The 15,475-nt window shown below is 41.0% G+C and overlaps 1 protein-coding gene across 3 annotated transcripts in view; it reads left to right on the top strand.

The window, feature by feature from the left end:
* Positions 1-419: 419 nt before the first annotated feature.
* The window catches only part of tlcd4b (TLC domain containing 4b), a 25,242-nt gene continuing 10,186 nt past the window's right edge, over positions 420-15,475 (top strand). The window contains exons 1-3 of one of the 3 annotated variants that reach the window (XM_017720218.2): positions 420-753; positions 5,152-5,304; positions 8,745-8,834. In XM_017720218.2, the coding sequence (XP_017575707.1) occupies positions 5,159-5,304; positions 8,745-8,834 (236 nt within the window). In that variant the 5' untranslated portion in view covers positions 420-753; positions 5,152-5,158. Of the gene's footprint in view, positions 754-5,151; positions 5,305-8,744; positions 8,835-10,139; positions 10,149-15,475 lie in introns of those variants that run through there. The other 2 variants (XM_037544865.1, XM_037544866.1) reach the window with 2 other exon arrangements.

The raw sequence follows: 15,475 nt of genomic DNA, 5'->3' as shown, positions 1-15,475 counted from the left end.
CACTCGTGCCAGCACAACACACACTAGCACACCATGGCCACGTCAGTGTCACTGCAGCTCTGTGAATGATCCACCACCTAAACAATGCCTGCTCTGTGGGGGTCCTGTGGGGGTCCCAACCATCTGAAGAACAGGGTAACAAAGTATCAGAGAAACAGATGGACTTCAGCCTGTAACTGTAGACCTACAGAGTGCTGCTATACAGTAAGTGGAGCTGATAAATGGATAAAGAGGGCAAATATAAGGAGGTGGTTTACTGTTGTGGCTGACCGGTGTGTGTTATACGCGGTCCTCCGTAGACGAACTGACTGCCGTTGTCAGTGTGGAGCACCGCTGATAGAAGCCGCTCCTGTGTGTTTTTCAAGCTCGTGTCTTTGTTGGTAGGGGGCGTGGCCGACGAAAGGGGCGTGTGGTCGAGGGCGGGGCCAAGACTGCGACGGCGTCACCAGCTAGCTCAAGCCTTCAGCGCTCTGCAGGGAAAAAATAGGTGAAAACTTGGTGATTTCCGAATAAATATTGACTAAATCGGTCTTATTTTTTGGAGGAGGAGCATGAGTTCTTTTCCCCGGCTCCTCCGCTGCGGTGAGTAGTCGGTGGAGGACGTGCTTTAGGAGAGGGGCTTCCGCGGGGGTTGCTGACTGTCTGCTAGCTGACCGGCTAGCTGCAGTAAGTTTGTGAAGTGAAGAGGCGGAGAGAGGAAGAGAGGAGACGGCGGCGGCGGAGCTACACCGACACTTATGCGACTGAATTCAGGTAGCGGGCATCTGCTTGTGCTCCGAGACGTTCACTGTTCCTTTCGCGACCGTTTTTCCTCAGTAAGCTCAGTCTTTATTATGTAAGTGAAATCTTGTGACGGCAACACGTTCCTGCCGTTACCTAATGATACTGAGAGAGAGAGGCGCAGTGAGAGAGAGAGAGAGAGAGAGAGAGAGAGAGAGAGAGGGAGGCTTGGTTGGTCCGCTCACTCAAGCAAATCAGCCTTAGGGCTCTGTTGTTCATAACTGAGGCGCATAGCTGCTTTTGTGCAACAGCTTTCAGTCAGAAACCCGCCTGTGGTGGCGGCGTGTGAATAGCCGTAAACGGTATGGCTGCCTTTTCCTCACAAAGCGCAGCCAGAGCCCAGTGCGCTCCTTTGAGATGCTCCAGCTAGTTACGCGTCGTTATTACATACAGTTCAGCTTAGAGATATGACACTGGACTGAGCGGCTGTTTGTAAGAATCTGACCCGTCGGTTCAGGATTTAGGCAGGAGCTAAAGAGCACGAAGAGGCGAGTCCCTTTAAATTAGATGGCATTCGCCTTTAATAGCCACCTGTCACAGTACGACAGCTACACCAGAGCACTTAGCTCGTGACTCAGGAGTTAAGAAAATATGCAGCATGTGTGATATATAATTAATATTTTGAATAAAATGTGCAATTAACATTGACGTAGGACTGGGCGATATGGCAAAAAATAAAATATCGCGATACCCCTGACGTTACCGCGGTATACAGTATACATCACAATTAAAGCTGGTCGATATGGCAAAAATGTAATATGACAATACTCTTAAAATATTTTCGTAATAAACGGTAAGCCGTAATATCTATTATTCTGGCTTCTGGTCTGAAAAGACAAAGTAGTGTAACATTTAAATAATAAAAAAACTTTTAGAAACTATGAATCCAGTGTTTTGAATTCAACATTTCATGCACTGTGCTGCACTAAATGCTATGATGCTCCCTTCATGATCAAACGTGTATTTGGAGAGTACTAAGTACTGATGATATCCGTGATGTGCTCAGGAAACCTATTGTAACATTGTGATGTAATGGTAAACGTCATTTTTAGGTTTATTGAGGTGTTATTGACAGAAAATCCCGTACTGCCCTAATTGCAAAATACTGAGCACAGTCCTCTTTATTCAGTGTTTGCCGATTAAACACTTGTTTATGCTCGCTTAGTAATGATGCAGTTCATCTGTAAGATAAAATTATGACATAATATCATGATACAGATAAAATATCATGTTGCCCACCTCTACATTGATATGTTTTTATATACTCCTACAGTGATTTTGAGGCCCAGTGCAGAACTAATCCAGCGCGTCCAGTGTAGTCCAGTGTCAGTGTCCAGGGAATATATGTTCTCAAGCTAAGATGCCACACACTCACTTGGTAAACATGCCTACTGGATGTGGACCTTGTCTAATTTTTCCCCAAGACTTCTTCTATTACTGCTAGCATCTGTTACAGGCGGTAAGAAGGAGTCCCACAGATTGGCTGTTATGACTGACGGGACGTTTTCCATGTGTTAATGTTTTATGAATGATGCTAAAGCAGCTCCCAGAAGCATGGTGGTGATTCTAGAGCTGGAATTCTGCGTTCCGATTCCTCACATTCCTTCACTCTCCTAGTCTACAATTCAGACTGTCTTCCCAAACAAGAGGGGCTTAAGCAACGCCTGGAAAGCAGTAGTTACTGTCCATTGTCGCATGATTGTGAAATTTTAAGTTTATTTAGGTCATGTTGGGTCATGTGCTGCCGAACGTCTCGCAGATGACTGTAGGAAACTCCATACAGTATCATGGGAATGCAGTATAGAGCTGTCACTACTGTTATTGTCGTGATCGAGTAATTTGATTGTGTTTGATGAGTATATGATTAGTCAGAAAGATGATAAAATTAATTGAAGAGTAATAAACCGTGCATCGCCTTTCAGTTTCCAAAATACACCAGGGGGAAAAGATAGACTGGGAAGGCCGTTTCATTCGGTGTTTTCTTTATCATACAGATGGACAGCTTATCGTTCCTGATTCAGTGAGATGAGAAATACCTATTTTAAAGTTGAGACAGTTTATTCAAGCAGTTCAGACAGCCCTAATAGCACTAACAGTATCTCGCCAGTTAGGACATCAGAGTAGTACAGTCATTACTGTCTCCACAGTCTCTTACCAGTGTCCTGCTTATGTGTCTTGTTGTATTGGAAAGTTCACTGTGTAAAAGTCTGGTGGACTTTTGTGTTCTGGGACAACACAGTGTCAGTTCTGTGATTAAGGGAAGAACTGCATTGGGTTATCTCTTGAACTGGCAGCTAGTCACTTGGTCGTTGGCCTTTCTGTGCTACTTTAATCAGTGTCCTGTTGTTGCTGCATTGTTGCTGCATACCTACCCAGATCAAATGTTAAACCTTTCTCAGGGAATAATGTATTTCCTTATGCATGCCCCCTCTGATAATAGGATTAGGGGGTTTTATCAGGTTGTTTTGCTGACATAACCTGATTATGCAGAGTTTTGAAACATAATACTTTGACCGGTTTGAGAAAAGGGCTTGATTGCTACACCAAGGGGAACATAGTTGAACTGGTTTGTTTTCCTTTTTTACCAGACCAGATTTTTGGGATTAATATCGTCAAGGCCGGGGTTTGGATCATTTGTTTTGTGCAGTTTTGCTTTATGGTAAAGAAAAAGTGTACATATGTTGGTGCACGTGTGTGTGTGTGTGTGTGTGTGTGTGTGTGTGTGTGTGTGGAGGGGGGGGTGAACTGGAGAAACACCAGAGTTTTCAGCATAGCTCTGCAGAGTGCACTAAAAGACGTTGACCCTACTCCCGTACAAACACAGTCATTTCATGTATTATTTTCTACTCCTCTTCATTGGTCAGAACCTTCTTTTCACATGTTCTCATAGTGTTTCACAGCATTTCATTCACCCATAGGTTCTACTGTGTTCAAATATACACACATACAGTACTGTGCAAAAACCATAGACCACCTTTTAATTAATTACTTTCCAGTCAGAATGGTCATCAAGTACAAGACTTTCATTTTTAGGAGGTTTTTCTAAGAAGATTAGATGTAAGAAAATCTTCTTGAAGATCAGAATCTCAAAGCAGCTGAAACTGAGCCCAAACCGGATTGCAAACGTCCGAGTTGAACGTAGAAACACTCAAAGTTTTAGTTTTTGGATGTAGTGACAAAGCGCTTCATGCTACTTTCACATTTCCAAAACGGACAGTAGACCAGAGTCACTGTTCTGTGATGAGCAAACTATATCAATTTGCACTTGAAAACATTCAGCCTGTTTGTTTTTGCGTGTTGTCCTGTGTGGAGCTTCAGCTCCAAGAGCAGGTAAAACTGAAGATGCAAACTATGCGTGGAAAAACTCGCCGAATTCAGCCAAAACTCACTGTTTTCCTTTCGCGTTTCCAAAGAGGGAAGCGTCCTGCACAATGACGCAGTTTGCCCATTCCATAAGAAGGTCAGAAGACCTTTTCATAGATATTCTGTCATTTTTTTCGTTCATGGTCTTTCAACAGTTTGTTGAAATTCCAAAAATAATTCTATCCTGTGTGAATCGTTTTGACAGAAAGAAATCGTCAGAATATTTAGCATTTTCGTGTCTTTTATTCGCTTTACATTCAGTATTCAACAGCCTCAAGATCTGGTAGATCTCCAAACCCATCACCATCAGATAAACAACACTTAGAGCTTTCATCTTTGAGAGAGAGGAGAGAGTCAAGCTCCACTCTTACTTCAGACCTGAAGAACCCCAGATGTTTCTGTCCATCCTTCAACTATGAGAAGGAAGTAAGCAAAGGAAGGAAATAAACACGAATGAAGAACACATGCAAATCTAACTTAGAACAGTGGGCTGGCAACCTCAGACTTCAGACCTCCCTTGAAAAGAGTGGAAGGTGTAAAAAGACAAAGAGATGACATTTTAATACTGGGAAAAAAAGTTTTCTAGTAAATATAAGTTTTCTGTTGTACTTAATGGCCCTTTTCACTGGAAATTAAATAAATAAAGGATGATCTTTTGAGCAGTAATGTACACCCGCTAACTACTTCTGCATTGTTAAGATATGGCATCCGCTTTGCTAGAACAGTATAAAATCCTCTTCATATTAGTAGTGAGTAGCTTTCTGTTTATCAGAGCTCTTTCAGCTACAGTTGCAGTAACATGTTCTGCTTGTGGGGAAGAAATGCCGGCTGAATCAGTTTGTGTTGTTTGCTGGTCATTCTGCTCCATCTGGAGTAAATAGCAGAGAGAAGAAACTCACATTTATAACAGTGATGACTGGGAAAGGCTGTGAAGCCTTTGTGTGTTACAAATAAACATGACATTTGTGTGTGTGTGTGTGTGTGTGTGTGTGTGTGTGTGTTCCACAGGTGAGTGATGGATACAAGAGAGTTGTCCGTGGTAGCCGGAAGCTTCATCGGGTTCCAGCTATTTTTTTCTGGCGTCAGTCCTCTAGTCTCATCTACCTTAACAGAGGGCTATGGAAAACTCCCACCTCATAAACTGAATGAGTGGAATTCCAGGTACCACACGCACACATACAAACAAACAGAATAACGTTACAATCAGCATCCAGCAATTTATTTATTTGACGTATTTATTTCCTCAGTTCTATGTTCAGATCCTAGGGCTGGAAACATTGCTGCAATACCACAATGGTAGCAATAACATATCAACCACAACCTTATGCATTTACTGCCATAATCACATATTTTCTTTTTTTTTTACATTTCTGTTCTTGCCTAGATTAGTAGTGTGGGTCTTGTGGTATGCAAACTGTAAGCAGGCTATCTAAACGTATCATTATACAAAACTAAAAGAGTGTCTACTGGACTATTATCACACACCACTCCCCCTCGCCTGGCCACGTCACTTGATCCTTTCTACGCCACAGGATAAAAACAAACCAATCATGAAATCATACATTCAAAAGAAACTTTCCTTTTAGACTGTTAAAAAGGAAGGTTCTAACAGTCTAAACACCCAAAACACTGCAGTGTTTAAAATTAGGCAAGAGCCCTGTCCGAGACCCCCGTCATACTGATGTTATATCCTTGGATCCTTAAACAAATGCGTATATAATATGGCCTGGCTGACAGCTGCTCTCTCTTTGTTTTGCAAAACATTTACCACCGTCTTTCGTTGGTGTGGTACTTCCTCTGTTCTCAGATCAGTTCACTAGCATTTTCTACAACAGACAATGCAATAAAATATCATAAAATGTTAGATTAATCAAACAGTTCTGCACCCATATAGTCCTTTTATGCTTTTATGGATGAATCATCTGTGTATCCACAGTTTGGTTAGTGTAAATACAAATGTACATCTCATATTAAACTTTTCAAAGCTAGACACATAATCACTGTATTGTGTATGTGTGGCCTTCACAGCGAGGACAGTGCTCGAACAAAGAGTGCGTCCTCTACTAAAGATGCAAAGGTCTCTGTTGGCTGTTGTGAAATGAAATGGAACACTGCACTCGGGCCCCTCCTGAAACCACAGTGCTTGCAAGGACACACATAGTGCTGAAAGACCCCTGAATGCACTTGTGGTCTCAAAGGGTCTTTTAAAATGGAGCCCCCATCTTTCTTCAACAAAAAAAAACACATTTACTGTAGTTTTTGGGCTAAAATTGTGCCCTCCTTATACTGAGGCTGTAGTAGTTCACCTTATTGCTTCCACACTGAGGAAGCAGGCGTGATATGACTCATATCTGCTCTTATTAAAACTTAGAATGGTCCTAATGTACACTATATACTTACAACACTGGCTGTTGTAAAAAGCACTGTATAAATAAACTTTGAATTGACTGTTAAATGTAAATGTATTTTATTCAGGTGAACATGATCATTATTTTCATCACTAGTAGTACAGGGTGATTCAGAAAGATTCATCCCATTTCAAAATGATTTCTTTCACTTGTAAATCATTACAGAACAATGCAGTAAACTGTGGTTTAAGTGAGCATAAAGTTTATTATGTAAGTGCTCAACAAATTCATCCCATGCTCAGTTGAGCATGTTGGGTGTCTCTGTACTCATGGCTCCTTTAATGCGATTTCGGACATCATCCAGTGCAGTGGAACAAACGATGAATGCTCTAAACTGTTGGTGGTTCACGCCCGACGAAAATCACGTTGCACAGTTATGACATATTCACTCTTATTGAAGTGGAGAGCGCAGTGCTCTTTCTGCTCAGGGGTCCCATCTCCTCACAGACTGAGGAGAGCCTTCTTCTATTTACAGTCAGAAACTCTGACCTCCTCTTTCAATTGGATTGTGATTGGTTCCTAGGCGCCTCGCGATTGTAAAAATATGGTGCTTTGAATAGTTAGTAGTTAGTAGTGACAGAATACCTTCGAAGCATGGACTGTGGTGCACTTACATGAATTTATATATTCAGTTAAAATTCCCTCTTTCCCTACTTTTTTATTTCTATCAGCCCCTCTTGAAGAAGACCACCTGGCTAGTGGCCCCACGCTATTGGAATTTGATTTTGATTTAATAATATATTGTTCAATAATAATAATATAATATATTCAATTGACTTTGCTATGGTGGTTCTCAATTTTTATAGGAGAAGGAACAGAGAGTAACCACACCATCACTTGCTTCCATGCGTTACAACACAAAGCTGGACTGGGATTATAATGTACTTATATATTTTAGTAAAGAATATACTTATATAATAAATAGAATTGCTGTATATTGATGAATTTTATATTTTCCAAGATATATAATAAAATATTAAATTATATAATATTTTAAAGGGGCGGCACGGTGGCGTGGTGGGTAGCGCTGTCGCCTCACAGCGAGGAGGGCCTGGGTTCGATTCCCCGGCCGGGCGGCCAGGGTCCTCTCTGTGTGGAGTTTGCATGTTCTCCCCGTATCTGCGTGGGTTTCCTCCGGGTTCTCCGGTTTCCTCCCACAGTCCAAAGACATGCAGTCAGGCCAATTGGACATGCTAAATTGCCCCTAGGTGTGAGTGTGTGAGTGACTGTCTGTGTCTGTGTGTCTGCCCTGCGATGGACTGGCGACCTGTCCAGGGTGTATCCTGCCTTCCGCCCGATGACTGCTGGGATAGGCTCCAGCATCCCCCCGCGACCCTGACGGAGAAGCGGCTTAGAAAATGGATGGATGGATGGATAATATTTTAAATATATTAATGTATATCATGCATAATTAATTAATTTACAATGAACCACATACAAATTTCATTTCCTCTGCTTTTTATTTTTATTTTTATGTTCTGAAAAAAAAATCTAGTTTCAGTTTTGTCTCAGTATCACTACTCCTGGTCTCTTGACATGGACTGTCCTCTAAAGGTCTTGACTACCACACTAATAAAGTGAAAACAGAAGGTATAACATTTGTTTGTTTTTTTTTTCTCAGCAGCCTGTATTCTAATATTTTTTCGTGGTTCTACATACACACGCTTAGAGAGTAACTAAGAAAGAGATTTAAAAATAAGAAAATACACGTCCCCCACCCCACAGAGAAAAACACACACACACACACACACACACACTGTCCACTGTTTGTCAGTTTAGGCATACTTTGCCTTTTTAACATCAAGTGATTTAAGGAAAATCACATATTATATATTATAATACTGAGTAACAACATTATAAAAAAACCTAAATCACCTCTCATTTTGAAAGTAGATACTGAAAACACTCCCACTGGTGTGGGTTCATGGATGTTTCTTCTCCTTAAATATCTCTCACAAAAGTGACGTTCTGGATTCAGCTATAGATGCCTGTGGAAAACCATGAAGTATTATATTTTCATAATTTTGCAGCTCATCTGAACCATCACAACACATAAGCTGTGTGAAAAATTCTGAACCTCTTTCTTTCCTTTTGCAGATGCTCACTCACTCTGTCCATCAGCTGTTAATTCTTACAGTTAATTCTTAAGCTGCCCAGACTTTCTGATTGATTGACTCTTCTCCGTGTCTGCAGGCTGGTGTCCACCATCCATGCTCTAATCGTGGGTCTTTTCTGCCTCTACATTTTGTGGTTTGATGACGCAGTCAACGCAGACCCTGTCTGGTAAGAGGAAGACAAAGAACCTAAAGGGGAACACTGCTTGTTTGCACCTTCATCTCCACTCAGTACACTGACCATCGTTCACAAAGCACTCAGAAGTCAAATCTGCTTATGTGTACTGCCTGTCAAACACTCAGGGACACCTGGCTTTTCATTTTAATACAGGTGAACATGATTCCTTTGTGATACTGCAATGATTTGACATACTAAAGGCCAATTTTGAATATCACATCATTTATGACAGCATTAGCTTTGGGAGTAATGACGTACTCTGCACATTTCATTGGCGTGTTGTGATGTTTTTGTACACTGCGCACTGTGTGGTCAAAATTATGTACAATGTATAGCAGGTAGGATATTAGGGAGTTTGTCCCTCCCTTTGCTACAGTAACAGCCTCTACTCTTCTGGAAAGACTTTACATTAGATGTTGGAACATGACTGTGAGGATCTGATTGCATTTAGCCATGAGAGCATTAGTGAGGTCAGAGACTGATGTTGGATGATTAGTTCTGGATCGCAAACATCATCTCAAATGTATTTGATGGGGGACCATCACTCCAGAGAATGCAGTTTTGCTGCTCCCAAGCCCAGTACTGAGGGGCTTTATACCCTCTTCCCCCACCTGACACGACCTGGGCATGGCGACCTTATGGTGGCCCCAGAGTGTCTCATTCTATCGGCAATCATTTCTATGGATATTCTATGGAGATAAAACTTGAGTCAGCAATGGCTGCACAGTAATGTAGCTGTAATTGGACAAATAGTGCATCAACGAAAACACTTTGAAGACGAAGCTGGATGCAAAATAGTTGCATAGTATTTACTGTAAAAAAAAAAAAATCCAAGTACCAAGAGAAACACAAAATGTGTAAAGAGACCCTCAGATTTTGACAGGCAGTGTAGTATTTATATAAGTCATGATTACCCATTCTTTTCAATTCACAGCTGAATGCCAAAAAAATGCTAACAATTTGCAGTGATATTGTTCATGGTGCTTGTAATACTTCTGTTAGGAATTCTAAAAGACCCCTAATTTCTGAGTGGGTCAGAGTGCTGTGTGGATCATTCAGTGCTTGGGGAATCAGACTAAACATGTTAAAATGAGCCTCGTTCCCCTTTATGTGAATGGCTGTGTTAGAGTGCTGCTGCATTGTGACTTTGAGGCTGGAGTTTGGAGATGGTCTTTAGTCTCACACAGAACCGCTCTCATTCTTGTTTGTCCTCTTGTCTTTCTGTTCTTCTGTCCCTCTCTGTTTCTTTTCTTTTTGCCTGCTGCCTGTCTGGTCTGCATCTTTGCATCCTGAAAGAGAAGAATGGTAATGTCTCCGTTGTGGTCTTTCCTTCTTGCCCTCCATTTCTCCTTCAGTGTCCATTTCTTCCTCTGCTGTGTCTTCTCAGTGTCCCTCTCTTCTTCTGTTTCCCTCCCTGTTCCTCTGCTTCTCTGCTACCCCTGTCTTTTATTTACTATTGCTTTAATTATGATTGTTTGTTCCTGCTTATCTATCTATCTATCTATCTATCTATCTATCTATCTATCTATCTATCTATCTATCTATCTATCTATCTATCTATCTATCTATCTATCTACCTATCTGTGGCAACAAAGCAGGAGCTCACATGATCAGTTGTTTAAAGGCTGAGATTAACGGATTAGAGTGGAATCAAGTGTGCTCTTCTTGTTTGGGATGAAAACTTGTACCAACACTGGTCATTTATGGATAAGATTGGACACCCCTGTCATATAAGAGCCGGCTTTGGTTCCCTAGAGAACTTTCGCATTGATGGCTTCAAAGAGCCACTTTTGCAAGCAAGTGTATGTTACCATTCAAGACCTTTTTAAGAATCTACGATTGTTCAGAAAACAATTCATTGCATGATGAAATCTGTTTAAACAGTTGTGGAATATAGACAGTAACAGAACACCAAGCTCTCTTTTGTTTTTTCATTTGAAAATTACATAAATAGTTATATTTAATATATTAAAATTGATTACAGTTGATTCTAACAAATAATTACAAAATTCATTCAGCTGAATCAGTTCAACTCCATCTATCTGTGTTGTTGGAAGAAAACCTCATATTTCCAAAATGGTAACTTTACAGGAGAAGGGAAAGAAACACACTTTTAATGTAAGTCAGTGGAACCAGAACTTTTTCCAAGTCATTTTGGGCCGTTTCTCTTGGTCCATTCATTGTGAAATACACACAGTGTAAACAGGCATTTTCAAATTATTTCAAAAACAAAAATGGAGTTACAAGGTTTTCTTCCGACAGCAGCTATATGTTTATATATCCATATATCTGTGTGTGTTTTCTTCATCCCTATGTTTTATGGCCTTGTTTATGGCTTACTTTCTGTCATTTCAGTCATTTTTGGTCTCTCTGTCTTTCTCTCCTTTTCTGTTCTCCTTCTGTCTCTCTTCCTCTGATCAGAGAATCAGAGAGCTCTTAGTTCTGCCAACAAGGCTCCTTTTCACACACACACACACACACACACACACACACACACACACACACACACACACACACACACAGCCATCCTTTCTCTCACTTTCTCTCTCTCTCACACACACATACCATGTGACACTCTTCCATGCCCCCCCACCCCCCACTACTCTTCTTTGTCTGATACTTGCTGCCTCTCCTTCATTGTCTGCTCGGTCTGCCTTGGCTGGCAAATGCTGAAGAAGCAAAAAAATCTGAGAGTGATGGAGGTAGAGATGCTGCATAAATCCCTTCACACCCCACCACCACCACCACAACACCATCAGTGAAAAAAAGCTTGTCTTATCATAGTCCTGAAGCTTTTGGAAAGCTTTTAAAAGCATAAGCATATGCACACTCCCTCCTTTCAGCTGTCTGTCTGCTGCCTGCCGCTTTTGTCATGCTTATAGTTTTTTTCTTTCCTTTGTGTTATGCCTGTTGTTCTGAATCTCCCCTTTTCAGTTTTTTTGTGAAACAGTCTGATATAGTGCTCTCTCTTTACTGTCCTATACCTCTCTGTATCTCTTCAGATTTTCTCATATCTTTACCATCTTCCTTTCCTCTCTTCCTCATCTATTTCTCTCTCTTTCTATATATATATTATATACATCTCAAAAGTGAGTACACCCCTCATGTCGAATATTTTATTATATCTTTTCATGGGACGACACTATAGAAATGAACCTTGGATATAAAAAGTAGTCCGTGTGCAGCTTATATAGCAGTGCAGATTTACTCTCCTCTGAAAAGAACTCAACACACAGTCATTAACGTCTAAACAGCTGGCAACACAAGTGAGTCCACCTCACAGTGAACAGGTCCAAATTGTGCTCAAAGTATCAACATTTTGTGTGACCACCATTATTATCTAACACTCTCTGAACCCTCTTGGGCCTGGAATTCACCAGAGCTGCACAGGTTGCTACTGGAATCCTCTTCCACTCCTAAACGATGACATCACGGAGCTGGTGGATCTTAGACACCTTGCGCTCCTCCTCCTTCTGCTTGAGGATGCCCCACAGGTGCTCAATTGGGTTTAGGTCTGGAGGCATACTTGGCCAGTCCATCACCTTTACCTTCAGCAAGGCAGTTGTCACCTTGGAGGTGTGTTTGGAGTCGTGTTGGAAAACTGCCATGCGGCGCAGTTTCTGAAGGGAGGGGATCGTGCTCTGCTTCAGAAGGTCACAGTACATGTTGGAATTCATATTTCCCTCAATGAACTGCAGCTCCCCAGTGCCAGCAGCACTCATGCAGCTCCAGACCAGCATGCTTGACTGTAGGTAAGAGACAGTTGTCTTGGTATTCCTCACCAGGCTGACCTCCCTCTTCTTCAACCTCTGCAGCAATGCTGGCAGCACTTATGCATCTGTTGTTTGAAGCCATCCTCTGGATGTGACGCTGAAGACGTGGACTCAACTTCTTTGGTCGACCCTGCCAAGGCCTGTTTCGAGTGGAACCTGTCCTGGAAAACCGCTGTATAACCTTGGCCACCGTGCTATAGCTCAGTTTCAGGGTGTTAGCAGTCTTCTTATAGCCTAGGCGTCTTTGTGGAGAGCAACAATTCTATTTCTCACATCCTCAGAGAGTTCTTTGCCATGAGGTGCTATGTTGAATATCCAGTGGCCAGTATGAGAGAATTGTACCCAAAACACCAAATTTAACAGCCCTCCCCATTTACACCTGTAACCTTGTAACTCTAACGAGTCACATGACACCAGGAAGGGACAACAACACAAATGGGCACAATTTGGGCACAGTGTTCACTGTGAGGTGGACTCACTTGTGTTGCCAGCTATTTAGACATTAATGGCTGTGTGTTGAGTTCTTTTCAGAGGACTTTAAATCTATACTGCTATACAATTTGTACACTTTAATTTATATCCAAGTTTCATTTCTAGGGTGTCGTCACATGAAAAGATATAATAAAATATTTGCACAAATGTGAAGGGTGTATTAGAAATAAGGAAGGATTAGGATTAGAAGTAAGAAATATGGCAAAAATATTGCAGCATTTCAGAACGTTCATGCTATTCTTTTCTGCCATTTAATAATAAACATTGTCAAAAACTATAAATACAGTTATTTGTATTCAACATTTTACATGGAAAGACTTGCTCTTATATAACTTTAGTCAGCGTGGAGTTTGGAAGTGTTTTATAAGTACTGATGATCACATTAATCAAAGAATGACATGTTGTGACATGCTGTGATAATATTATCTCGATAACAGTAAATCTTGTCATATTGCCAAGTCCTAGGTAGGCTGGTCCTCCCTCTTGCCCTCGGCGCTAGCCAAAGTGGGTGTCTGTGAGCAGACAAACTATTTGGCGGTTTGCATTTTCGTCACCTTGAAAACATGTAGTGACACATCATGTATCTCAGAGAAATCTTGTGCTAGACTTCACACTTACAGTTTGGTAGCATCGTGAGATGTGGTAAACCTAGTTTGTCAACAGTTGAGCGCACAGCAGCCCTATCCAAAATATCCTCTTTCAAATGGTTCCGTTTGTAGCATATTGCTGGAAAAATTGAGAAGACAATCTTAACAGCCTTTAAGGTGACCTCTCTCACTCCTCTGCTGCATCTGTTGCAAAATACTGAAAGTACTAGTGATATAACAAGTCTGATTACGACATATGTTTGTGTAACAGCCGTGGACGTTCACAAAGGTCAAAGGAATGTCTCTTTCCCTTTGGGGTGATCTAATCAATACTCCTGTCTTAAACTGACCATGTAAGGCATAATCAATATCCCAGATCCTGTTTACTGTATGATTGGAATTATTTTACATTGCAGGCAGATTAGAATGCTGAACCCATGCAGTCTTCCTCTGTTAAAGGGGCTATATTTGGAAAACCTTTCAATTAGTCATTAATCTGCAACGAGACCCTTATGCATACAAGCAAGGATCTGTGTCTGGGGCAATTTTTAGAGTTGGCTTGCACACCTGTCCAGGAATTTGTCGAAGACCAAAGGTCAGCACACAGTGTAATGTAACAGTGGAAGGTTTTTAAACTGCATTTTAAGCAGGAATATTGTTCAGAAGCCCCTCAATGAACCGAGCATGTGTAAATGACTTCAAGTGAAGTCATGATAGTCCAAAATGTAATAGAAAATTGGCTTTTTTGATAACAGTAGCTGTAAACCCTTGGGGATTTAGTGTGAAGTTAGCTTTATTATAAATGTTACTCGCCCTGCCTAAACAGACAGAAGAGGCTATAGAACATTGAAAAAATAACAGCCAAAAAAATTCAGTAACAATTTTGTCCGAAATGCCCATCTATAGTATGTAGAGGGCATTAGACGTAATCTTGTTAGTGTAGCACTATGGTTGATTAGAGTTTACAAGAAAACTTTACCTCTGTTTATCCCAGAGTCAGGCTCTGAACACTTGCAGAGAACCAAACATGAACCACCACATCTGTTGAAACATTTGGTCCGGCCATACAGTGCACGTGCAATTGAGATGCAGTAGACCCTATTCACACTCACCCTGAGGTATAATCGACATCCTGTGAATACTACACACTATAAATAATGACCTTCGATATCCTGTGCAATATAATAACTTTAGTCCAGTCCATTAGCTGGATCTGTTTAGCAGTGAAAGTGGGTGCATGGTAAAGCTTGCATTTAATTGAATTGGTTTTGAATGGAATTGGTTTAACTGAAATGAAATGAACCTCAACATAGCTCCAAGTATATGCCAAAGAACCTCAGTAAGCTGAATCAGAACCATTTAGGTGAGGTTAAGGGAGGAGTTTGCAGTCAAAGCTTTCTTCCAGAAAGGCCACGGTTCACTTTTGACTTAAAGGTACTTTTATGAGTAAGAGTGAGCAATATAAAAAAAATCAAATTGGACTGACATCCAGTCAGCTACGTGTTACTATACAGTTTATGCGGTCACTGTACACTGCTGTTTTTGTTATGATACATGCAGTACTTTGGGAGTTCTAGAAGTACCCATAAAGCATATCATGAAGTAATTTACCACAATAAAGAAAACACACTGTCAAGTTGCCCACCCCTGTTGAAGTGCATCTACAAAGAGTGCAGTTTCAGAGTTCTAAGCAAGAAGTAATACATTTTGAAAATAATTCGGCCACAGCTGGCTTACTAGTTAAGGGCATGGTTGAGTTTGATGTGTATAGTGAGTATAA

This window comes from Pygocentrus nattereri, chromosome 14, assembly GCF_015220715.1.
Source record: "Pygocentrus nattereri isolate fPygNat1 chromosome 14, fPygNat1.pri, whole genome shotgun sequence".
NCBI classification, from domain to species: domain Eukaryota; kingdom Metazoa; phylum Chordata; class Actinopteri; order Characiformes; family Serrasalmidae; genus Pygocentrus; species Pygocentrus nattereri.
This window is presented reverse-complemented; position numbering and strand designations above follow the sequence as displayed.